Consider the following 27237-nt stretch of genomic DNA (forward strand, 5'->3'; position numbering starts at 1 on the left):
TGACTAAGCGGCGACACTGCATGACGCGTCCGCGTTGTCTTTATGTCATAACCACAGAAGAGCGAGCTCGAAGTGAATTCGCGCACCCGAGAAGCTTGGGTCATCCAGCATAGCTCCTCAGTTGTAAGTAAGCGCCGTTTTCGAGCACTCTTCCTGTTGGGTACAGTCAAAATTTCATGCGGCCTTTTTTGTTCTACAATAAGCGTAAGGATATCATAGCTGAAATCAAGAAGAGGAAATGAACATGGCCCGCACATGTAGCGCGTAGACAGGATAACCGCTGGTCATTAAGGGTAACTGACTGGATTCCCAGAGAAGGCAAGCTAGTTAGGGGGAGACAGAAGGTTAGGTGGGCAGATGAGATTAAGAAGTTTGCGGGTACAAATTGGCAGCAGCAAGCACAGGACCGGGTTAACTGGCGGAACATGGCAGAGGCCTTTGTCCTGCAGTGGACGTAGTCAGGCTGATGATGATGATGACTATGATGAAGCATGAAGGAACTAGTCCAAGCCTCAGCTTTAAAGTCACAATACCTACAAGCAAATTTACTGTTCCGAGCTTCCCTTCGGAGCCGCTTCTATGCTATTTCAAGATCTAAGTCGAATTCGTTAACCCACTAGAAGCATCTGCATACCCAGTTTTTTCACGCAGTAAGCATACATTGCTATTGTTTCGGCTGCACAATCCACATATTATCCCCAGATTTCTGTGATAATGGGCGAAATCATCTCGTGCATGTATGGACATTTAGGTGGCGCACTACATCAGCCTTTATTCAGTTCACATGCCCTTGAGATAATAACGACTGCAGGAAACACGTCATCTGCAATAAGTACCTTGTTTAGCCATAGATAAGGCATGATCTGTGGAAAAAAAATTCGAATTTGAATAGCTTTGAGACCAGAAAGACGTGAACAGTGTCGCTTTAGGACTGTGCGTCTACATTAAAAAATAATCGCATTTCAGCATAGTTTGAGGAATAAAGATGCTGAACGTTTCGCACATAATTAAAGTGATTGCTTGATATTTGTCAGTGATCAGAACTTGCGAGTCACCATGCAATGTAGCAGACATGCTCCTAAAGAACAGCGAAGAAAGCTTGGTACATAAGCTTACAATGTAACTTTTTTATTTAGTTGGTTTAATCAACGACGATCGACAAGCTGTGTTCTCACCAGCAGCTGAACATTCTACTTCACCACGCAACTTAGCCAAGTGTGAGACTGTGGAGTGCGTTATCAAACAAACAAAATGATTTATCGCATGTCAGCCATGACTCTCTAAAAGTCCAAGCTGACATGCTCTTTTCATTTATCTTGCAGTGAAAATACCGATCCTTTATACAGAAATGTGAAGAACGATAAAAAGTTTGGTGGCAAATCGGAGTTGGCATATAACCACCAATCTTAACGAGCTAACTTTGTGACAATCGCAAAAGTACGAAACAAACGTCCCAAATTTGCGTGTTCATTGTTATAAACTCTAAATGTCGAAAGAGTGTTATTGCTTGTCAAGTATTCATAAAGCCCTAATAATGGTATATTTATGAAGAAGAAATTGACAGGCCGACACGAATCTTCAGGAACTTTAAGTCCTGATGCGGAATTCTCTTTTTACACTAATTTAAGCCATTGAATCACCAATAAAGATAGGAAAAAGTGTCGAAGCTTAGGTCACTTTGAACATTTTCTCAATAAATCACAAAAAAATAAATAATCGACCTAATTCAAATGCACCGAAACGCTCTACTTGCCACCAACTAGCAATACAATGGGAAAGGAAAGCTACAGCATGAACACGTTTATGCAGAACTTATCATTCAAACCAAAATAGAGCATACGAGGCACATAAACTTACGCTGCGGTAGTCCATCGTTGAGTCCGTAGGAAACTAAGTGTTTTAAAACTGCCTGTACCATATGGACATTTGATGAAGAAATCGCATGTCATTTTTTAGCCGATCCACTTTTGAAATATTGGTGATCATAATATTTTGTTTGTAACAGTTGTATTTTTGAAGTGCTGTCTATAATACAACTAAAAATTAGATAATAATAATGATGCAATTTATTTCTTCAAGTGAGCTGGTAACAGCATAAAGAAACATACTTACATAAAACACTTCCGTAGGGCCCTGCTGCTCAGCTACTGAGCTGCTTTCAGCACCACGAGTGGTTGGTCGGACTCGATAAGGTCTTCAGAATAAAATAAAATAACAAAACTTTTTTTTTTCCAACGCTGGGATTTGAACCCGTACCCTCATCCTCCGAAAGCGAGTGTCTTTACCACTATAGCTACACACCAATGATACTACAAGGGAACACATGTACAGTACATCTAAACCACATGAATGTGCCTCTTTGTGCTAAATAAATGCAGAAAAACAACACTTTTCAGTCATACTCTACTGTTTTCTGTTGTAACTCATTGCATGTCCTCAGTGGGACATGATGTAGAGCGGATTTGAAAAATCGCACAAATCAATAAAATTTCTTCTTTGCAAAAATTGATGCCAAACTTGGGGGTTCATTATCCTCATGAGGCGGCTATTACATGTGTTAACATAGGAGTAAAAGCAAGCGTAAGTACGCCATCTAGCGGTTGCTCACAGCCTTTCTTGCTGGGCCGTGAAAAGGCTCTAGTGGCCACTCTTTGCATAGAATATTTTTCTTGGCAACAAGGCATACAATATTAAAGACAACATACATAGATAAACGTGCAATGTTCCAAGTAGTACATGCTTCGCTTGAAACAAGAATTAGAGAATTGTTGGGGATAATTTTAGGAGAACATAATAATAAAACCAAAATTCAGGCAATAGCACGCACAATCTGAATCAATTTTCTGAGAAGCAGTCAGAAACAGCTGTGAATTTCAATGTTTCTAGAATCAATTTGTTGATCTTTCTTTTTTTCAAAGTGCAGCTTGTTATGAGCTGTAAATGTCGGTGGCGATGGTTGTGTAGTACGCCAATCACCACAGGAGTGTGCTCAAGTGCAGTGCTCGAAGCTAGGCCAGTTACTTACGTATATGCATATGCCGCATTTTCCAAAATACTGCCTTCCAGATCGCGAGCTTCTCTGATGATCTGTTTCTTCTAAGGTTTTGAGACGTTTTACCAAAGTGACTGGTTATATTACTTCATTGTTGCCAGGGCGCGAAGCCATTGTCACTGTTTCCTCTAGAAACAGAAGTGTAATGCTTCCGAGCGTTGCGTAGGTAAAGGAGCTGATAACTGGTCATTATGTGTGGCAACGTTCTTGGTAGAAAGGAACAGATCGGGAAATATAGTGACCGCTACCAGACCCCTTGTGTTGTCAGTAAGATTTATATCCTACAGACAACTTTCGGGGCGAAAAAGCCCCGACGCTAGATGGAGTCAATCACTTTGCTGTACTTTAATCTGATGCTGTGAAACGTTCCACAATTAGTCCTGAATTCAGAGTACGCATATTATTATCTATCCCCACCCTATTTTGTGCTTTTCACGTGGTAAAATTAGCTGCATGGTGAGAAGCGGCGCTGTCTTATTTACGTCTTCCTAATGACCACAGATTAAAAAAAAGCTCTGATCACAAATGTTTCACGGTGTTTTTGATATTGCTGTTACAAAATTGGGCACTATCAGCGGTAAGCTTTCCCATGCAAGAATAATAATGATCAGCATAAAAATTTCTTTTTGGTTTCTTAAGGTGTCATGCCCAATTCGGAGCAAGAAAAAAATTTTTGGGAGAAATGTGACGCAAAGAAATAGAAGGAGCACTTCAAAATGGTGGTTGGGTGGGTTTTTTGGGACGTAGACAAGTTTTTCCGACAGCTCACAAAAGTAACACTCTGGATCGATCTGGCAGTACAACGCTTTTCTTTGAGCCCACTTAGCTGGGCTGGGTGTTTCTGCACCTTGATGCGGATAAATAGTGGCAAACAAACTAGAAACACATAGCGTGGATTCCAAATTCTTTATTAGCAAAATCAGGCAAGCATCACGTGTACACTCAAGGGGTCTGCGCATTACAAGCTCAGTCTCATTCAATTTGACATAGGATCTGCGCAGTAAAAAAATCACGGTCTCTTAGATAACTTCATTAAAGCTATGCTATAACGCTCGACTCCTCGCGTTTCCTCAATACTATGCGTCTAGCCTAATGAATATGGTTGCTGAGATATGAATGCGCACTGATCGGATTTCGAGCCACGCGAGCATCTTTGTCAGTGAGTTAAAGGACATCACCATCCTTTCATATGCAAAACCAGCGTAAAGTTTCGCGTGCAGTACTTGGCACGTATTAATAGCAGGCCGGGCAACATAATGGTTCTGGCACGCCATGCTCGCTCATCTTGGCGCTAAACTTCCACAGGGTAAGAAGGCTCATGGAAGCCGACTATTCGCTCTTGTGAAAGCTTGAGTCTCCAAAGAAGTGTCCAGAATCCTAGGCTTAGGGTAAAAGTGCGTCGTCTAACCAGGGACGTGTAGCCTGGTGCTGTTTTCCATGTAAAGAGAGACGTTCAGCCTCCCCGTTTCAAGTGAGTCCGAACATTTCCCCAGCAGTGGTGCCGATGTCGTAACCACATGCAAAATTGATTCTGTACGTCAGTCCACACCTTGGGTGGCATCGTGCTCGAGCGTAAACTCACTGCGTGTGCTCAACCTTGACAAGGACGGAGGTCCTGGCGTTGTCTGTTAGCATGTATAAAAGACAGACACTGAAGCTGTGAAGTGTGTTTTTATGTGTAACACTACGTTTTTTTGAAGAAATATTGAAAAAAACAAAGCGAAAAAGATCTGCGACAGATTTCACCTACGATGTAGTCGCCATAGAAGTATACCTCAACTCGAAAACCTACAATCAGGTTGCCCACTCAGGGTTACCGGATCTAGGAACATTACGTGGAAGAAAGAAATGGCTGTTTTTCGGAAAGACAAACTTGACCTTCTCATGGACAAATATTGCTTCAGAGTTAGAGATTGAATCGAAAAAGTGAATTTGTTTGGTACTCATGAATGTACGGCCCTTTATGCTCTATAGATCGACATTAAAAAATGGCAGTGATTCCACAGGGGAACGATGGAGAGTGGGGCGAAGCAACTGTCTGTCCATTCGTTCTTGCTTCCGTCCGTCTATGCATTCGTCTGTGTGACCATCCGCGCGTCCATCCGCCCATCCTTACGTGCGTCCGTCCCTGCGTTTGTCCATGCATCCGCCCCTGCGTCCGTCCATGCGTCCATCCGTCCGTGCAGGCGTCCGTGCATCCAACCATGCATCTGTCTGTGGGTCCGTTCGTCCATCTAGTCAACACTCCAAGTACCACCATCTCACATCTTTTCGTCATATATTCTGCATATAGAAGCACCGCCATCCAGCGGACATTCCAAGGACTAAACGAGAGGTGGCACACGCACACTTTTTTACGGCTTGCGCTTAGTAACGTAGCAACCCTTTCTTGTCAGATAGTGCACGATGTGCATGCCAATGGCTGCTAATGGGGAATGAGAGACAGGAAAATTCGGCTTTTAGTTAACGCTCACGCTGGGAATTTTTTATTGTTCAACCATGCACAGGATAAGTCTCCCACCATCACCACCTTGCGGGTCAAAGCGTAAGACATGTTACGCAGTACAACGAGGGACGAACGGGCATAGCTCGGCATACTCACTCATGAGTACACTCACTCACACTCATTCATACTCATTTGAATGCGGTGAGTGTGAGTATGAGTGAGTACTGATGAGTATGAGTAGGAGTGAGTAGAACGTGAATGAGTACTTATGAGTATGAGTAGGAGTGAGAATGGACGTGAATGAGTACTTTCAGTGTGAGTAGAAGTGAGTATGAACGTGAGTGGGTGCTCATGAGTGTCAGTAGGAGTGAGTATGAACGTGAATGAGTATTCTAAGTGTAAATAGGAGTGAGTACGAACGTGAGTGACTACTCTGAGTGTGAGTATAAGTGAGTATGAATGTGAGTGAGTGCTCTGAGCGTGAGTAAAACTGAGTATGAACGTGAGTGAGTATTGTGAGCGTGAGTAAGAGTGAGTATGAACGTGAGTGAGTACTTTTAGTGTCAGTATGAGTGAGTATGAACGTGAGTGAGTACTCATGAGTGTGAGTAGATGTGAATTTAAACGTGAGTGAGTACTCATCAGTGTGAGTATCCGTGAGTATGAACGTGAGTGAGTACTCATGAGTGTGAGTAGATGTGAATTTAAACGTGAGTGAGTATTCATCAGTGTGAGTAGAAATGAGTGAGAGCTTGAGAGTGTGAGTAGGAGTGAGTATGAACGTGAGTGAGTACTCTGAGTGTGAGAAGGAGAGAGTATGAACGTGAGTGAGAACGTGAGTGAGTAGGAGTTTGAACATGAGTGAGTACTGATGAGTGTGAGTATTCGTTAGTATGAACGTGAGTGAGTATTCGTGAGTGTGATTAGGAGTGAGAGCTCATGAATGTGAGTAGGAGTAAGTACGAACGTGGGCGAGTACTCATGTGTGTGAGTAGACTTGACTGCGAAGGTGGGTGAGTTGCTGTGAGTGTGAGTAGCAATGAGTAGAAACATGAGTGAGTTACTATGAGTGTGATAAATATTTGTAACCATCGCAACGGCGTCCTCACTACGTTGTAAATAACGGGCATTATGGCACGCAAGCTTACTGTACGTAAAAGCCTTCAGTTAGTTTGGAAACTGGGGGAGCCATCCTACATCGGATGGGGTTGGGGGGGCGAGGTGACTGCACAAAACTCGAGTTGAGGGTAGCCGTCCATTTTCTTTTAATTTGAATTTTTTAGGCTGAACAAATTTGAACTGCCTGTCCTTATAGCTACCGTTCTTGCTGCACTTACTTCTTGCGCCTTCAGTCTACGCAACCCGCTGATAATACATGTAAAACAACACGGTCTTGAGAAGCCCTTTAACAAAAATCGCCGCGCGAGCCGGTTCAGAAAAAAGAAATGCACTGCGCAAACGACAAAAAAAAACGCTGAAATGGACCTCGAGAGAGAGCACATTGTGTGCGCGACGCACATTGTGCGCAGCGATTTTGCAGTTTCTATCTCTGCGTTGTCTCTCAAGTGAAGGTTGCCTTGAACGAAAACTTTAAGTGATCCCATGACCTCTCAAGCGCGAAGCTTTGTGCAAACTTCGCCTTCTCAGTGCCCCATTAAGAAAAAAAAAGCTTGGAGGACGGTTGAGCTTCGCCGTCAATAGTATAGTACGCGATAGCGTAATCGGACCCTGTTCGCATCGCCGTTTCAATCTCTACCCTCCCTTCAGTTTTCGGCGGCTTATTATGCCTTCAACAGTGCAGACACAATGTGCAATAAGCGCCCAATCACCCTTGATAATTTATTTTATCGTTCACATAACGCGGGCTAATACAAAAATACGCATAACGCAACTCGTTAATTACCGTGTCATTCGGCTGTCCGCGATAACCCTGCGTATGCACACTGCCAATGAACGTTAACCGCGTCCGGAGATACATAAATAGGGCCCCCTGCAATCGTCAATGCCGGCAGGGAGCCAACGAAGTCTCCGCGTGAGCGCGACCCACAGAGGAAGGAAAACATCTCCGAAGATGCGCACAATTTCTCGAATGCAAAACTGCCGTACGCAACGCATTCGATCTGAAGGCGAGGCAGAGAGGGGAGGTGCCGTCTCGACGGTCGCACCGGGCCACAGAACACCTACCAGTAGCCGGGCGGCCGGGGCGGCCGGGGTGGCCGCGGCGCTGCGGCGCCGACTTGGCGGCGAGGTCCCGGCGCCCGCCTGTCCCGCTAGTGCTGTCAGAAGAAGCTAGGGGCAGTGGAACGAACGAAGCGGCCGACTCGAATGGCACGGCAACGTCTTGGGTTCTGGCGGGTAATCATAGCGGCGGCCGTGAAGTATACTGAAGCTGTCGAGAGCGTCTCTATTTCGCGCGCGTGCATCGTAGCCTACTAAAGCGCGTTTTGAGTGCTTGTAACACATTACTGAGATTCTAAACGATGTCTCAGCGTCTACTACGCGTCATGGGACACAAATGAATGTGCAGGTGCGTCGTAATTGCGCTGAGTCGTTGCCTGTTTGTGGAACTTACTGACCCTTAAAGAAAGCGACAATTGTTCAGCTCGATTGTTTATTGAGTAACCTGAGTACACGTAACGCTACCTCAATGTTAATATTCATCATCGGCCTGACAACGTTCACTGCAGGTCAAAGGCCTCTCTCATTATCCGCCACTCAACTCGGTCGTGTACTTGCTGCTGCCATTATGTACCCGCGAACTTCATAATCTATTCTGCCCACCTAACTTGCTGTCTCCCCCTAACCCGTTTGCTTTCTCTGTAAATTCGGTCAGTTATGCTTAATGACCATCTGTTACCCTGCCTACGCGCTACATGCCCAGCCCATGTCCAGTTTTTCTTCTTGATTTCAACTATGATATCCTTAACCCTGATTTGTTCCCTGATCAACTCAGCTCTCTTCTTGACTCTCAAGGTTACAACTACTATTTTCCTTTCCATCGCTCTCTGCGTCGTCCTCAAGTTAAGCTGAACCCTCTTTGTAAGCCTCCAGGTTTCTGCGCAGTAGGTACGTACTGGCAAGATGCAGCTGTTATATACCTTCGTCTTGAGGGGATAGTGACAATCTACCAGCCATGAGCTGAGAATGTTTTTCAAATCTTCTCCACCCCACTCTTATTCTTCTAGTTACTTCAGTCTCATGGCTTGGCTCCACAGGTACTACCTGTCCTAACTAGACGTATATATCTTTTCCAACTTCAAGTGCACTGCCACCTATCTCGAAGCGCTGTTTTTTTTTTCGAGGTTGTTCATTACTTTCGTTTTCTGCCGGTCATTTTGTAGATTCCAGGAGAAGGAAAGCGGGAAAAGGGGAGACAAAGTTTACTGGGCAGGTGAGATTAAAAGGTTTGCGGGTATGATGTGGCAACAGCAAGCAAAGGGCCGAGTTGAATGGCGGAACAGGAAAGAGGCTTTTGTTCTGCTGTAATGATTATGAGTATGTGAATGTAAAAGTACGTGGATGAGTGCGCCTGAGTGTGGGTAGGCGTAAGTATGAAGGTGAATTCTTATGTGAGTGCGGAGGTGAGTGAGGGCCTATGAAAAAAGGAGACACCTGGACACAGCGCACTGTCTCGAGGTGTCTTCCTTTTGTACTTCAATTTTTCGCGCACCTCAGTTAAAATGAATTACCAACTCGCCCAGCAGTCCGTCTTTCTCTAAGTGTGTGAGTAGTCGTGAGTATGAACGTGAGCCATGAACAATGAGTGTGAGTAGGCGTGAGTGACTGTGAGTAGGCGTGAGTATGAACATGAGTGAGTACTCATCAGTGTGAGTAGTAGCGAGTATGAATGTGAGTGAGGGCCTATGAGTGCTAGCTGGCGTGAGTATGAACGTGAGTGAGTACTCACAAGTGTGAGTAGTCGTGAGTATGAAATGAGTGAGTACTCATCAGTGTGAGTAGTCGTGAGTATGAACGTGAGTGAGGGCCTAGAGTTTGAGTTGACGTAAGTTTGAACGTGAGTGAGTACTCATGAGTGTGAGTAGGAGTGAGTATGAACATGAGTGAGTACTCTGAGTATGAGTATAAGTGAGTATGAACGTGAGCGAGTACTCATGAGTATGAGTAAGAGTGAGTATGAACGTGAGTGAGTACTCATGAGTATGAGTAAGGGTGAGTATGAATGTGAATGAGTACTCTCAGTGTGAGTAGAAGTTAGTTTGAACGTGAGTGAGTACACATGGGTGTGAGTAGGAGTGATCATGAACGTGAGTGAGTACTCTGAGTGTGACAAGGAGTGAGTACTTTGAGTGTGAGAAGGAGTGAGTATGAACGCGATATAGTAGGAGTGAGTGTGAGTAGACATGATATGAACGTTAGTGAGGGTGAAGGCTGAAAAAATTGTGTTGAGTCAGTATGAGGGAGTAGTCTCTCAAAGTGCCGACCTATGCGAACGGGTGCTGCTTTGAGAACCTTCACCCTTAAAACGTCTATTATTCGATACTGCAAGCTGCGCTCCGCGAGTGTGCTGAGGCAAGGAGTGAAGGTACACCCGGTCCATAACTTTTAGAATAAAGCTGGAATGTCTGTCGTAAGCTTCCTAGAAATGATATTCTCGTACATTTTATCTATTTATATCGCAAGGATGGGTGTGTCTACTTGGAGCGAAGTCAAATGAAATAAACTTTATTTGGTCCTGAAGAACTAGTCACACACACCCCTAAGAGGGGTCTGCCGCAGTTGCTGACCGCGTCCACGCCGGGACTGGAAGACTGTGGCCATCCGTTTGTTCGCAGGCCTCCTGGACTGCCGAGTATTGGACTGAGAGTTCGGGGCTTTTAAGAGCCCTCTCCCAGTCTTATTCTGTGCTAAACTTTGCGACACGTAACGCTGGACACTGCCAGAGCACGTGAGCCAGTGTGCAGCTATGTGCCTCACAACTAGAGCATCCTAGAGTTATGCCAACAGCAAAGTTGCTGAATGTGCTACGAGGTGGGAGTAAACCTGCCTGTAGCATCCGAAAAACCAACGACAGCGGCCGAGTGAGCTAAAAATATGGAAGCGGGTAACCCCAACTGATAATGGGACGTCCCTTCATTAAAGGTGCCAAGTTGAACATTAAAGTTAACTTGAAAGTTTAAAGTTAAAAAGAAAATGTGGTTGGTGACGCCACTTTCAAGTTTGCCCACCATTTGTCATGACTTCCTATTTTTTTAATGGCGTCTACTACGGCCTACGTCATTTAAATCAGCAAAAACGAGAAACATTGTCCTCTGAGGGGCCATTGACTTCCCCCCCCCCCAAGTACGATGAAATTTCAGTAAGCCAGCGACACCGAAACATGATAAATATGTTTTGAAACTTGTAACCTCAGGCAAAGTTTCAGCATGACATTTTAAAACAAATTTTCTGAACACGAGGTTTTCTTCTAATAACTAACATATGAAGAAATGGACAATAGAATTATGAGAGTGCAATTGACCAATCTAAACCAATTCATCATTTTTTGTTTTATTTTAGTTTTAGAACTAGGCGTCACTGTTCGTAAGTTCCCGACAATCTGGGGTTATCAACCAAAAAGTACCCTCCCTATATTCTGCATTTGCTGCCTGTACCTCCTAATTCATAATGTGAAGTAGCACTAATACTTGTCTAAATAAAGAACTTGCCAACTCAAGCCCTTGTTTTGCGGAGCAATGTCTTTTTTTTTTAAGAGGGAATAGATGTCAAAATATTGTTCCTGATCTTAGGTGCTAATAAAATTATGAGGCAATACTTTTGTCAATAGCACAATGATGACTTCAACGAGAACATACACGTAACAGTCATTGCACACATGTCTAGCATATCACGCAATGATCGAAAAGCTCCGATGGCAGGTGTAAAGGTTGTATTTTCCGCGACTAAAATCATTGAGACTGTGGAAAGGGTCACGCCTCAGTAAGCTCCATGTAGGCGACGTGAACAGAAAAGTAAAATTTGTTCAATGCTAAAAGGGTGTAGTTTACAGGATTGGTCTTCTATGTGCAAAAGTTTGCACAAGAAAAACTAGGGAATGATTAAATAATTTCCTAAGAGAACACAGTAACAATGTAAAGGAACCAACGGTAACATAGCCACTGAATATAAAAGCGCCTCAAAGATGCACCCCGAAGTTCGATCAACTCACCGTCATACGCTGCAACCATAATCAATTGGCGACGCTCCAAAGAAAATAAATTTCGGACTGCGCAGAGTCATGTGTTAGCCTAGCTTCATTGGCGTTGCCTAGGCGGCAGGTAGTTTTTAAGTGCTCGGCATTTTGTAATGCGTAAGATCTGTGTCACCTGCTTCAGCACATTTATGTGACACTCGCCTTATTTTATATTGAACATGTTGTAATTGGCGCTGTATGTGTCCCTTGCTTTTTTTCATTTCTGTGTCTTGAAAGCGCATTTCTATTGTCCTCCTTTATGTAAATTTTGTTGCCCGCAGATCGTAAGCTTAGCAGGCACGTTAATACACTGGCGCGTACATTACAGCGTAACTGTGCAACGTAAAGGCGGCACTGAATGCATTGTCGCCCTTTTATAGAAACAAATTGTACGCGAACCTTTAGTTAACGTTTTTCTGGGGGACTCAACGCTATATACATCTTTACAGTATTATGGGAGTACATAGGCTTGCTGTTAATCACATTACCATAAAGAAGACAGGCGGCCCCGCCGCGGTGGTCTAGTGGCTAAGGTACTCGGCTGCTGACCCGCAGGACGCGGGTTCGAATCCCGGCTGCGGCGGCTGCATTTCCGATGGAGGCGGAAATGTTGTAGGCCCGTGTGCTCAGATTTGGGTGCACGTTAAAGAACCCCAGGTGGTCTAAATTTCCGGAGCCCTCCACTACGGCGTCTCTCATAATCATATAGTGGTTTTGGGACGTTAAACCCCACATATCAATCAAATCAATCAGAAGACAGGCGAAAATGCAGCAAGAATGGAAGTTGACCAGGTATATATGAAACCTCGTCATGTCGCGTTAGGCTGCAATTCTTAGGCTGAGTTCATTCTCAAGATGTACCACAAGATTCGAATCCCTTCCACAACGGCTGCATTTTCAAAGAGGTGGGCTCAGGTGGACACAAAAAATAGCAGTCATACAATACTCCCAAGAGCTCTCCACTACAGCGCCCCGCCGCGGTGGTCTAGTGGCTAAGGTACTCGGCTGCTGACCCGCAGGGCGCGGGTTCAAATCCCGGCTGCGGCGGCTGCATTTCCGATGACGGAAATGCGGCGGAAATGTTGTAGGCCCGTGTGCTCAGATTTGGGTGCACGTTAAAGAACCCCAGGTGGTCGAAATTTCCGGAGCCCTCCACTACGGCGTCTCTCATAATCATATAGTGGTTTTGCGACGTTACACCCCACATATCAATCAATCTCCACTACAGCATTCCTCTTAACTATATATAATGGTTTTGGAATGTAGAAGTTCCCCGAAGAAAACCGTTGTGAATGGCAGAGTTCTATAGGCTGAGTGTTGTTGCAGCACTTAAACTTTGTTCACTGCATTATAATTTATTGACACCATATAAACTATCACTTCTGATTACATCCTCGCAAAATGTCTTTTAGCATTCACAGGGTCTACTCAAGCTATTCTAGGGTTCATACCAGCCATGGATCAGGTTTAGCGAGTACCCGCACCCGAAGGGCCGTGCTGTTGGGAGAATCGGCTGCTTGTATGGAAAATATGCAGTAATGCATGTTGTGGGGGCTGGTTGGTTCATAGATCTTGAAGACCGTTTAACCCACGGGAAGATAGTGATAGATATGTGGGGTTTAACGTCTCAAAACCACCATATAATATGATGAACGCCGTAGTGAAGGGCTCCGGAAATTTTGACCACCTGGGTCTTTTAACGTGCACCCAAATCTGAGCACACGGGCACACAACATTTTCGCCTCCATCAGAAATGCAGCCACCGCTGCCGGAATTTGAACCCGAGAACTGTGCGTCAGCAGCCGAGTACCTTAGCCACCAGACCACCGCTGCGGGGCAACCCACGGGAAAAATAGAACCTGTTAGACACATAGTAGACGCACGCGCAGCAATCGTGGGATTCAGAACGCGTTTATTTATTCAAGGTTCACCACATTTGACAAAACATCAGCACCGATAATTTTACAACCAGCCGCGAAAATGTGACAAGACTACCTGCACGCGACAAGCCCGGCCGGCTCCTAATGGGACCATCAAAGAAATGATAAATAAGGCGAACCAAAGCACGTGTCGCCTGTTTTTCTTGCGATAAGGAAAACCTCTAACGCTGGCTTTTATATCCTTGTCGCTGCCACAGATAGGAATTTTGTTTATTTGCAGCTCAAGAAAGCTCATGCTGTCGCTGTTCTTGCATTGCAAGGCAGAATTACTGCCCGAGTCAGTGCACTAGCTCAGGTCACAATTTCCTAACACTGCAAGAACTGTGACAACGCAAGCTGTTTTTCTGAGCGGCAAAAAAATCCTTTCAAGGCAAACATGAGGACGAAGTGAGAGGTCAACGGAATTTTCTTTATCACAAAAAGAGGCGACACTTGTGTTAGGTCACCCGCATCATCAAGAAAGCAAATGGATTTCTTAGGTTTTCCATTCGCAATCTTTCCGGGCTTGTGATGCGCTCGAGATCTTGCCCCATATTCGCTGTCGTTTGAAGGAGTATTGGTGCTTTTATGAATGTCAAGCCTTCGGAGGGGATGGTTTCGGGGTATACACGACAGGCGCGTCACTTTATTCACTTTTTTGTAATTTATTTTGTCCTCCTGCGCCAAATTTGAAACATACGAATTCAGGGAGACGACCTCAGGCACACAAGACGTACACACAGACAAACAGACAGGCAGGCAGGCAGGCAGACAGGCAGGCAGACAGGCAGGCAGAGAGACGGACGGAGAGACAGACAGACAGACAGACAGACAGAGATAGATAGATAGATAGATAGATAGATAGATAGATAGATAGATAGATAGATAGATAGATAGATAGATAGATAGATAGATAGATAAACAGGCAGGCAGGCAGGCAGGCAGACAGACAGACAGACAGATAGATAGAGATAGATAGATGGATAGATAGATAGATAGATAGATAGATAGATAGATAGATAGATAGATAGATAGATAGATAGATAGATAGATAGATAGATAGATAGATAGATAGATAGAAAAGCATACAGACAGACTGACAAACAGACAGACAGGCAGACAGACAGGCAGGCAGGCAGACAGGCAGGCTGGCAGACAGACAGACAGACAGACAGACAGACAGACAAACAGACAGACAGAGATAGATAGATAGATAGATAGATAGATAAATAGATAGATAGATAGATAGATAGATAGATAGATAGATAGATAGATAGATAGATAAACAGGCAGGCAGGCAGGCAGGCAAGACAGACAGACAGGTAGAGATAGATAGATAGATAGATAGATAGACAGAGATAGATAGATAGATAGATAGATAGATAGATAGATAGATAGATAGATAGATAGATAGATAGATAGATAGATAGATAGATAGATAGATAGATAGATAGATAGATAGATAGATAGATAAACAGGCAGGCAGACAGACAGACAGACAGACAGACAGACAGGTAGAGATAGATAGATAGATAGATAGATAGATAGACAGACAGACAGACAGAGATAGATAGATAGATAGATAGATAGATAGATAGATAGATAGATAGATAGATAGATAGATAGATAGATAGATAGTAAGATAGATAGATAGATAGATAGGCATACAGACAGACAGAAAGACAGATAGATAGATAGATAGATAGATAGATAGATAGATAGATAGATAGATAGATAGATAGATAGATAGATCAGACAGACAGACAGACAGACAGATAGACAGAGATATATAGATAGATAGATAGATAGATAGATAGATAGATATAGATAGATAGATAAATAGATAGATAGGTAGATAGATAGATAGATAGATAGATAGATAGATAGATAGACAGACAGATAGATAGATAGATAGATAGATAGATAGATAGATAGATAGATAGATAGATAGATAGATAGATAGATAGATAGATAGATAGATAGATAGATAGATAGATAGATAGAAAAGCATATGGACAGACAGACAAACAGACAGACAGGCAGGCAGGCAGGCAGGCAGGCTGGCAGACAGACAGACAGACAGAGATAGATAGATAGATAGATAGATAGATAGATAGATAGATAGATAGATAGATAGATAGATAGATAGATAGATAGATAGATAGATAAGCATAAGGTCTTATATATGGTCATATATATGTACCACATATCACATATATAGTTACAGCACCTTTTCAATGCCAAAACAATCCTTAATATTAAAAGAACTTACAGTGACAAGCATGTTTACCGCCCCGTACAGAAGCTATTAAAACAATTGGCAGATCGCACGCACAGTGGGAATCGATGATAGGCGAAGCACGAATGAGGAAGGTTTTATGTCAGTTAAAAGTCAGAACAATGTTACGAGGTGGTGGTAAATTATGCCGTACATAACTTTCATATGGTAATTATTATGTTTGGACGTGTCATTCACCTTCATCATCTATTCGCCCCACCTGTTACTGTCACAGGTCCCGTTAATTAGGGAGGCGATCGCCGGGCTGATTCCAAAGGCCGAAGGATCGGCCCCCCGAACCGCAGCACGAAAGCGTGGACCATTCAGAAGTGGTCCATTTTGGCGCGCCAGCGGACGCCGGCTGTGGCCCAAAGAACAAGTCAGAGCCGAAGAGTTGATAAACAAAACAAAATTATATTCTCAATAATGGCAGATCAAAAACAATACACAAGTATGCACACTCCACAATAGTTGAATACATTACATCACCAATCAAACAACGTACTACACAATACAATCAGCCACACTCGAAACAACGGACACAGACAACAATATGCACTACAATGCAGTCGCATGCATTGAACAACCAAGACTAAAGACTTAAAGACTAAAGAGTTAGAAAACTCATTCAGGCCAAAGTTCTTGGAACAAAAGTCTGAATGATACTCTTCCGAGAATCACTCCCTCAAAGTCCAGCGTTGTTGTCCTTTCGCTGTCCCCGAAGTTTCTCTTCCAGGAAACCTCGCGTCTTCAATTGGCCACTCTCCAAGCTTCGAACTTCTTCGCCGGAAACACGTCGGCTTCCCACACGCAGCTGTTGCCACGCGTCTTCGCTCGATAGCGGTAGACACACACTCTTGCCTGTAGCTCGAGTCTTCACCCCTCAGGTGGAAATTCTCTTCTTCTCCTCCTTTGTCACGGAAGACAAAAGGCTTCGCCCACAAGGCGGAACACCGTACGCACTCTTGCGCATACTTTCTTCTTCTTCTGCTTTGTCACTACGGACAAAACCTTCGCCGACTACACGGCGGAATACCCTACGCGCTCTGGCGTTAACTTCCTTCTTCTCCTGATCTCCCATCTCGGCTGCTCGATTAAGTACCTTCCGTGCGAGATTCCTGAAAGTTCTCATCATTTCGTCGGCACGATACGCAGCGAAGGCTGGGAGAAAGGGCGAGACGATACGGGGGCCTTCCGCGGCGGATGACGCAACCCGGCATCACCACGCCCCTTTCCATCGAGAAATTTCCAGGGCTTATTCGGCCACCGACGCGAGGAGGTTCGTTGGCGAACCTACGCTTCCGAGGGAAGAGGACGTGTGCCCGGGGAGTCTTTGGATGCTTGTTTTTTTTTATCGTTGACCTCTCGGCGCTTCGTCGCGAGAATTTGGCGGCGCGCCCTTTTTTGAGCGCTTGTTTTGTGACAATTACCAAATTCGGTATATGTGGAGCGAGCGAAACGGCAACGAGCGTGCTATGAGTGTAGCATGTAGTCATGTTTTACATGACACGAATATATAGATTATCATGTTCGGATGTGTCATTTACCTTCGCCGTCTATTGACGTTATGCAATACCAATTTGGTATTTTTGAAGCAAGAGAAACGACCGCGAGCTCATCATGAGCGTGGCATGTGGTCGTGTTCTTACATGACACGCATCTCATGATTATCATGTTTGCTTCAGTCACATACCTTCGTCGTCCATTCACATTCCGTAACACCCAACAAAAATATATGAAGCTGGCGAAAAAGCGGGGAGAGTATCATGAAGGGCGAAATATAGTGCGACGTAACATTGACGAGCGCACGCTAGGCGCAGCGACGCTACGCTACCAAAACGCGAACACTATAAACTGACCCCAGCCGTGACCAGCGTTTGTCGGCGCAGCCCGGCGGCAACCGGTGCGAAATGCGACATGCTGCTTTTCGCACCAACCACGCTACCCAGAATGCACCGCGTCTGCCTAGCTTCGTGACGCAGCGACGCCGGGCGTGCTCAAACGCGCATGCGTCAAAACAATGCAGTGTGGCACGTGCCTGCGAGTATATGCCAAGCAGATCGGCGCCTGGCGTGGCATCACCGGCATGACGCGACGAAACGAACGCTGGAGCACACAGGCCCCGGGTCGCTTCTATGTGTATTAACGCCTTAAGTGTGGCATGTAGCCATGGTCTTACATGACACGCATTTCATAATTATCATGTTTGCACCAGTCACATACCTTCGTCATCCATTCACATGACATAATACCAAATTTGGTATATATTAATCTAGCGAAACGGCCGCGGGCGCATCATGAGTGTAGCATGTAGTCATGTTGTCATATGACACGCATCACATGATTATTGTACTTGCACCAGTCTCATCTCTTCGTCATCCGTTCACATCCCGTAATACCAAATTTGGTGCTTGTGAAGCTAGCGAAACGGCTGCGAGGGCATCATGAGTACTCACTAATAGATAGATAGATAGATAGATAGATAGATAGATAGATAGATAGATAGATAGATAGATAGATAGATAGATAGATAGATAGATAGATAGATAGATAGATAGATAAATAGATAGATAGATAGATAGATAGATAGATAGATAGATAGATAGATAGATAGATAGATAGATAGATAGATAGATAGATAGATAGATAGATAGATAGATAGATAGATAGATACACTGAAAATCGCCGAAGTTCACTAAGAAATGCTTCGCATTATAAAAAAAGAATTTCTTTATTGATATCCTAACCAAGTTTGCTTTGTTTCTCATTTCCTCTGCTGATGGAAGGTTTCACGTTTCCTCTGCTTCATGGATCAAGAACAACTTGTCGCACACATCAGTGCAGAATTTTCTCCAAGTCAATATCCAGCCCATTCCGAGAAAATGTGGCCTTTGCTGAAACATATCCTTCAGGAAATGCACTCCATATTCACTTCAGGTGAGAAAGTGACCACGTGGATATGTTTCCATAATTCACCTGAAAAAAAAATGAGCGTATTGGATGAAGGTGAGGAAATGGCTTTGCCACGCATCTATTCCTTCCAACGTCTGAAGAGACAAGCGCTTATAAGACGTATATTCATGATACCAGATGCTAAGAGATAGCTTATACCAAAGCGCTTACATTTTGACGAATACCCAAGGTCGACAGCTCCCGAAGATCAGATTGCGTTCAAAGGAGACAATTACACTTTGGAAAAAAAATGCGAGAGAACAAGTTCAAAACAAACATGAAGTGCATCATTTTGATCAGCCGATAACATTCAGAAGAGTTGTAGGCGGACCAAAATGGTTACGGAAAAGTCAGTCACTACTGGTACCTTTGCAAAATTGAAGGAGTTAGGAGAAAACACGAGGCTTGATAGCCAGGGTTGCACTAATTATCACAGTTTTCTCGCAAAAGGCAAATAAACTTCATGGTTTTACGAGAAAGGACAACATAGTGTTTTGACTGGATATTTCAAATAGAGAACTCGTATTGCAGTTTTGAATTTTAGGATATCTGTATCAACATCGTGGGTACTCGATCTATTCAGCCACCTTTGCAGGGAGCACAGAAGGCTGGTATTGCAATGAAAAACTAATTGGGTCACATATATGGACGACTAGATTGTTCTTTTGTCGTAATATAAAAAAAGTTATTCTGAAATGTTAAAAATAACGCATAAAAAAGGTGACTCGATCCTCAAAAATGATTTAGTGAGGGTAATCTCAAGTGTTCGGAACGCAGTACAGCAAGCTCATTCCTGCTCAACATGGCATACTTCGCATTACACAGTGGCGCCCACTTTAACAAACGTCTTATGAACGCAGGTGATGCACCATAAAATTATAAAGAAATAATTTTTTACCATCTTTTCAAGTGACTTATTATGAAAAGCACAACAAGATATTTGTTAAACCAATATGTCTGCAATAGCAAATTAATCTGTCAGAACCTTTTTTTTTTTCAGCTGCGAATGTCGTCATCTTCGTGTTTCTTGTAACCGCTTTCATGTTTCATATTTTCAATCTTTTTCATATAAAGTCTTAATATGTTGTAGCTTTCTCCTTCATTTACATTTGAAGCCTCAATCATTATTCGTATAGGCTACTTGTTGCTCCTTTTTTTTTCACGTCCCTGCTGATAAGGCCGAAGATTAGCCAGCGGCACGGTTTAATAAATTCGAGTTTACATGCGTACAATTAGGCATATTAGAAGGAGAAAAGCTTAGCACAATTTCTATAACAACTCATCTACACGATATGTTTTTTTTTTCCTTTTGCCTCAGACCAAACACACATACTTGTTGTCGATGCTTGTGGCCAATGACAGAAACTACTGTATATTACGCTATAACGTCCTCCTTAGACCCGCTTTGTATTATTCCGTCATTCCATGACACACCTGCTAGTGGCTGTCTGCATACGCATTGTCTCTTCCCTGCTGTACTTTTTTGCAATAATTAATTGAAAGAGGCATGGCATCCAGGAGGCAGTGTTTGAAAGTCGTATCTTCGGTTTCATGTCACTCAGGAAGTTAACGGTTCGACTAATATGGCGTATTCTGTGTAGTAAATTAATGCATGGGGTTGGTGCCAAAGTTTTTCACTTCAAATCGGGAATGGCGCACGTGTTAGTGAGTACTCACGTGCTTTTTTTGTAACCAGTGGAGGGTCACCTTCTAAATTTTACTGCTCAACTATCCATTACACGTCATCGCTAAAATTCATGAGCCTGAGTAGCAGGGTACCCAAGGCGAGGTCAACACTACTGCTCAAAAAAGCCGCTTCGAGTGCTCCGGTCAATTGGTCATGCAATGTCAGAAATGAGAAAGAACATAGTGTTGTCCCTTTCATTCTACTGATGTGTACGTCGTACCTCTTTAAGAACGCTAATAAAACTTATCAGAAGCATTTGGTGCTTGTGAATACTAGCGCGACCGCAGTTATCGGACACGACCACTTGTAGTAGACTGGGCAGCGTATTCTCGGTTTATAGTGCAGCTACCACCCTTCTGCGGTATTTCTGCTCGTCCTAAGCACACAACAATTTAAAAAGCTTTGTCAGCTTTCCTTCCCTTTCTCTCATTGTTCATCTTTTCTTGCTTTCGGTGCGTTGAACCTCACCTTGATTCCTTTCGTTATCTTCCTCTTCCCGTTGCGAATTCTTTTTTTTCTTGCAGTGCGAGGTTCTGGGTTTACTATAGAGAAATAACCGACAATATATAGTCTACTCTAAAACTGTTAATGCGCGTATTTCTTGCTTCTGCTAACCAGAGCTTTCTACAATGCTCAACTGCCAGCGACAACACTACGTTGTTAGTTCGGCTTTCTCACAGTACGGAGTTAGTTCAAATCCTTCATATACGAACATAAAGTTTGGCAGCGTTCTATATTATGTCCTAGTGCTGCTCACAAAATGTACAACTTTTTCCCTACCCCAAGATCTCGTTAAAGGCGGAGTTCTTCTAGAAGTGGGTTGCGGTCCCTGTATGTATACGGCTATGGCAGCGTCAGTGGCATTCCAGCATATCGTCATGGCTGACCTAGTGCCTGCCAACATCCGGGAAGTGCGCAAGTGGGTGGACGCTGCGCCCGACGCCAAGGACTGGACGCCGTTCGCAAAGCGTCTTGCCGTTATCGAAGGACATGCGTAAGTTATGGCAGCGTCTCCATGACTTTCAAGCTTAATATTTAAGAACCACAGCATCTGTAAGAAGTACATCGAAAAGCTTTTAACGGCGAGTATAGTGTGTTCTAGGCTAACAAAAACATAAGCTAAAGATTACGTGTAAAAATAACTAAAATCTAAGGGTCAACTACGCGGAGACTGTTGCTCATATTTACCAAAAAACTGCGCTCAAACAACGGTATTTTGGTCTACACGAGTAGTTCTATGGTGTTTTAGATCATTTCTTTCGTTTGAAGATGCCGGCAGCTTTTGTTTTTTTTTTCGCAGTACATTGGTGTCCTGCAAAATAACGTACGAAGTTTAGCAACGGCTATTGGCTGTCGTTGGTTACACATATGGTTCTTCAATGGTACATGCGAATACGGGCTGTACACGTAATAGTGCAAGTATGGTCACTCATGTCTAAAAGTTTTATTGATAGGTGTTCGTTACGTCGCTGTGGCCCTGAGAGAGACAATAAATGAAAACATGCTCCAGGTTTGTTTTTTTTTTCGTCACGTGGTGATCTACCATAACTTCTGCGGATAACAATTTCATGTGACACGAATATTTTCAGTGACTCCGCCAGATTCATATCACCGAGATTTCCCTTTACCAATCGATAAAATTTGTCAAAATGCAACCAACACCTACATGGAGCTTTCATAGATTACGAGAAGGTATCTGATTCAGTCGAAATCTCAGCGGTCATGCAGACATAGCAGAATCGAGGTGCTGACGAAGCTTAGATACTGGAAGTAATCTACAACAGATCCACAGCCACCATAGACCTCCATGAAAAAAGCAACTGAATCTCGATAAATAGGGGTGTAGGAGAGAGAGACACAAGCACCCCAATAATAAACACCGTGTGTCCCTATTGTGAAGAAGTAGGGTTTAGAGTTAATGAAGAGTACCTTGGTAACCCGCAAATCACTGATGACGTTGTATTTCTGAGTATCTCAGGGGACGAATTTCTACTCATGATTACTCAATTGGAGGAGCAAAGTAGATGAGCGGGTGTGAAAATTAATATGCATAATAGTGAAGTGGTGTGCGGCCACCTAGGGAGAAGACAGAGTTTTGCGATAGGTATCGAGACACTGGGAAAGGTTAAGAATACGTTAAGAACTTAGAGCAGGTAGTAACCATGGGGTCAAATTAAAATAGTGAAATAACTAGAAAAATAAGGATGCAGTGGACCTTATTCGGCCAGCATTTTCAAATCATGAATTATAAGCTGCCACTATCCCTCACGAGGAAGGTATATAACAGCTGCACCTGACCGGTAATTAGTTACGCAGCAGAAACCAAGCGACTTACAAAGAAAGTTGAACCATAATTGGGGACTACGCAGCGATCAATTGAAATGAAAATGATGGGTGTAATCTCAAAAGACCTGAAAAGCGCAGAAGGGCTCAGGAAACACACGGGTGTTAATGACACCATAGTTGACATCAAAAAGAAAAAGTGCCGCCATATCCACGAAGTGAATGATGATGAGTGGGCGAAGCTCTGGAGGAAAACCTGGTAAACCATGAATCTTCCGTACATTTTGCCTACTCGATTTTATTACAATGCTCCCCCTAGCGTACGTCGCCCCACTAAATCGAACGATTGCCTTCCACCAATGACACGTGCCATATGTGACATCTTTCCTATTTTATAACATCTCGCATGTTTCATCATCAACTACAAGTACCGCCGTCTAGTTTATAACATCTTGCATCTTTTCATCATCAGCTACAAGTCCCGCCATCTAGTAAGCACTGAAAGAACTAAACGAGAGGTAGCTACATGCAGGAGACGGTGCAGCCATCTTGTGAACACTGCAAGAACTAAACGAGAGGAGGCGACATACAGGAGATGGTACCGCCATCTAGTGGACACTGCAAGAACTAAACGAGAGGTGGCTACATACAGGGGACGCACAGCCCACGCCTTAAGGAGCTTCTCCCCTAATAGATATGAGTGGGGCGTGTAGTGCGTAGGCAGGATAACCACTGGTCAGTAAGAGTAATTTACTGGATTGCAAGAGAAAGATAACGCGCGAGGGCAGACAGCAATTTACATTGGCAGTTGCGCTAAAATTTGCGGGTATAACGTGGCAGCTGCAAGAACATGACAGACTTCATCGGCTGAACATTAGAGGAATCTTTGTCCTGCTGTAGTCAGGCTAATGATGTTGATTTTCATGCTGAGTGGAGACCAGTGCTGCGTGACGCACAGTCGTTTCTCATTACAAATATAGAGACACTAACGTATATTCCGTACGTTCCCTGCGTACTTAAAGGTACTGACAACAATAGCGCGCAATCTCTGCTGCTATCAACGCGATTAACACAAGGCGGCATGAAAACAAGCTGCCGAAAGAAGCTTTCAATAAAGGAAGCTAGCACTAAGCGCATTCGACCATCGCTCCACACGTTTCATGTTACTTAGAAGCTGAACGTGGTTTGACGAGGCGAAAATTCTTTCGCCATTAGAAGCGATGTCTTTATTGGGTCCGCCTTAACTGGCGTCGTTCTCAGAGAACGACGTATGCGGCACAACCACGCGCGCGCACCATCGGCAGCACCGTCGTTCGTCTTATCGTATATACGTGCCGCAGAGCCCAATAACAGCATTTTCAACTTACAATTTCCACATCGGGTGATCATAACTTTCAACTTCCACATGAGGAGCGCATGGCACACTTCCACTTGGGAAGGGCATGGACAACTTCCACAAAGGGAGCGTTTAGATCGCACGGACTCCGAAACAACAGACAACTTTACAATAACGGTGCCGACAAGTGATTCTGAGAGAATTCATGCAGTACATCGGGCGCAAAAGCAGGCCCGGGGGCCGAAGCGCCAGCACCGACTGCGCACCGGCCGCTTTCACAGGGGAAAGTAAGCGACAATAGACAGTTATAGTTTACCAGACTTAGCGAGATAACGGTCTTAGCGGGACAACGGGATCGAAGTCTTCATGCGCACCAACGCACGTGACCCGTACCGCTCACGCACGCTATTCTTCAGATTGAACGTTACTGTATTAGCACGGTGTACGTAGTGTACGTAAGCATAATGGCACTTTCGGACGCCCGCTTTGAAGTGATTTTGGCGTATTTGTTGAAAGATTAACTTATTTCGCAGCAAACGTCTGCTTAAAAAGGATTCGCTTGCCTTCACTTAGCTTCGATGACCGAGTATTACGGATAAGTTACCGTAGTTTTTGAAATATCTTGCCATTTCGAAGGTCTCTACGGCTAAATAGAGAAGAATGACTTAAACGAATTGGCAAGATGTATTTTCTCGCGTTTGAAGCACGATTTATAATAATTAACTTTTGTTATCACTAAAAAAACTTTTGACACTGCTTCGCGCGGTAACACAGACAGACATTCTCGTTTTAGTTTTTAATTTCTTTTTTTAGTTAACTTAACCCTCCGACAGATGCCGCCACCATCCAAGCAAGCCACATCAACCACGTTAACACTATCCCGCTAAACTTTAAGAGTCTGTAACCAACGAATGTTTGCTGCACGGTAACGCTAATATTTTAACCCTCGCTATCACGTTAACGGTAAACTAAAACTGTCAAATGTCGATCTGAGAGAGCGGCCTTACAGCAGAACAGCGTTGACGTGGCATTGGTGGGAAGGCATTCGCCAAGCCCTTGCGGTTCGGTTGGAGTTTAACGGGCGGTAGTTTTGTATGGGCTGTGACTTCTGCAATCACCTGTGGCCGCACATTTTAGCTTCACCGGTTAAGAATCTCCACGAAGCGCCTGGGTGGTGTCTCCTTTAGCCTCGCCCAACCGGATATTCCAAGATGCTCCTACTGACGACCAACATTTTGTGTGAAAGCGGTTCACCTCATCCAGCTTTGTTTTACACGCTAGACTCCTGTTCTTCGTGGCCTTTGATTTAGTAAACTTAGTTGAAAACGTAAAGTCGTGGAACAAAGTTTTATTAGTTTTCCTATGAAGACAAGTGCCATCCAGACACAGTACTTGAACTCTTCCGATTTCACGCGTCATTACGAAGGTCCGCATTGATGCCCTGAAAAAACATGGCACATATAAAAGCGCACAGAAAAAAGTAATATGGTCATCAGTGTCTTGCTTTCTTTTAATAAATCATCGTGTATTTCTTGGTTGCAGGGATGTACAGTGCGGCGCCGGCGATGTCATTGCGAGGACGCGCAATGCAATCAGTGAAGTGACGCTCTGCGACATTTCCAAGCCCGGTGTTTTGTTGGGCCCTGCTAAGGAAACACAGTTCGACGCTGTAGTCGCCTGTCTATGCTTGGACAGCGGCTCAGTGAACCAGGCCGCACACGAGGTGGCAGTAGCCAACCTCACCAAACTGATAAAACCCGGTGGCGTCCTCGTAGCTTGTGGAGCCACGGGAAATCCCAGCTTCACCGTCTGCACGAAAACATTCTCGTCGCTAAGCTCCAGCGAAGATTCCATAAAGAGTTCCTTCACCAAGGCGGGCCTCACCGTGGAGCATTGGAGCAGCGAAGAAGGCTTACCTAGCATGCAGCCTTACATCAGCTACGAAGCCACTTACGTTATAGTGGGACGCAAGCTGTACGGGGAAAATGGTACTGTGGTGTAAAACATGGATGATAACGACTGAATGCTTGCTCATATTGCTATTTTTCGGCAAAATACAATGGATTGTATAAATTCTCTTATGTTTAGAAAAAAATTTTTTCGCGCAAAAGAGCACAACTGGTCAATGTTCGTTCTGGAAAGGTTTACCTGTGCTAATAAAAACGTAGTCAGAGAAAGTGAAGATCAGCAGGTGCGCACAATCACAGTTGAAATTTAACTGAATGAAGTATGGCATATACACCGTGAACATGTTGGTTGTCGTCATTAAAACATCCATCTGCTCACCTATAGCTCGTTTCGCGCTACGTCTTCAAGGTTACGACATCCGTGTAGTCTATCGAACAGGCCGCAAGCATTCGGACGCCTACGCTGTGAATTTAGTATAGTATGGTATAGTAGAGTAGTACAGTATAGTTTTTACATCCGGCGTTGTCGTTAATCCAAGGACGTACGCGCGGGGCGTGGTGCTCTAAAAGGCCTAGACTGTGTGGACGCTAAAACGTGTTCATTAATACTATGAATAAACATTTCTCCGAGAAGTGTGTTGAAAATTTGTGACTTGAATGTATAACTTTCGATGTTACCCCCCCCCCCTCTTTATGTAATATCCAAACAGGAGCATTTAATGGGAAAATACTTAATGATGATGATGTATAGGTGGCAGCCAAACTGCCGTGAAAAACAAGTCGAGACTCGTTACAAGCGAAGGAGAGGGGGAGAAGTGGAGCACCAGACGCCTGCAGGTGCAGTGACCGCTTAGACGGTCGGGGCTCACTCGGGAACAAAGGTGTGAGTGGAAGCCGGGACATTATGCAGTGGTCACGGATCGGTGCTAGGAGGCACCAGTAAACGAAACATAAACACGGAGGTGAAGCAGTAGAAAAACAACAAAAATGAAAACATAGAACAGAACATAATTAATCGAAAAACAAATAAGATAACCTAGAGCAAAGAAAGCAAAATGATGTAAAGTATCACACAGACGTGCGACAAAAAAAACAAAAACAAAACATTCTTTAGACACCATACATACCGAAGGTAAATGCAGGTGAATCATTGTTCTACAGTATACGTGGAGTTTGTAAATCAACTA

General features: G+C 44.0%; 1 protein-coding gene across 2 annotated transcripts; it reads left to right on the forward strand.

The window, feature by feature from the left end:
- LOC119163187 (nicotinamide N-methyltransferase-like) lies at positions 1-26683 on the forward strand. 2 transcript variants are annotated; one of them, XM_075873918.1, is made up of 4 exons: positions 1-123; positions 18672-18822; positions 21311-21518; positions 25686-26683. In XM_075873918.1, the coding sequence occupies exons 2-4, from the start codon at positions 18693-18695 to the stop codon at positions 26143-26145; spliced, it is 798 nt and encodes a 265-aa protein (XP_075730033.1). In that variant the 5' UTR covers positions 1-123; positions 18672-18692; the 3' UTR covers positions 26146-26683. The 2 variants fall into 2 exon arrangements, with proteins under 2 accessions (XP_075730033.1, XP_075730034.1); XM_075873919.1 differs by having other exon boundaries at positions 20-127.
- The last annotated feature ends 554 nt before the right edge of the window (positions 26684-27237 follow it).

The sequence above is a fragment of the Rhipicephalus microplus genome, chromosome 9 (genome assembly GCF_043290135.1).
Source record: "Rhipicephalus microplus isolate Deutch F79 chromosome 9, USDA_Rmic, whole genome shotgun sequence".
NCBI classification, from domain to species: domain Eukaryota; kingdom Metazoa; phylum Arthropoda; class Arachnida; order Ixodida; family Ixodidae; genus Rhipicephalus; species Rhipicephalus microplus.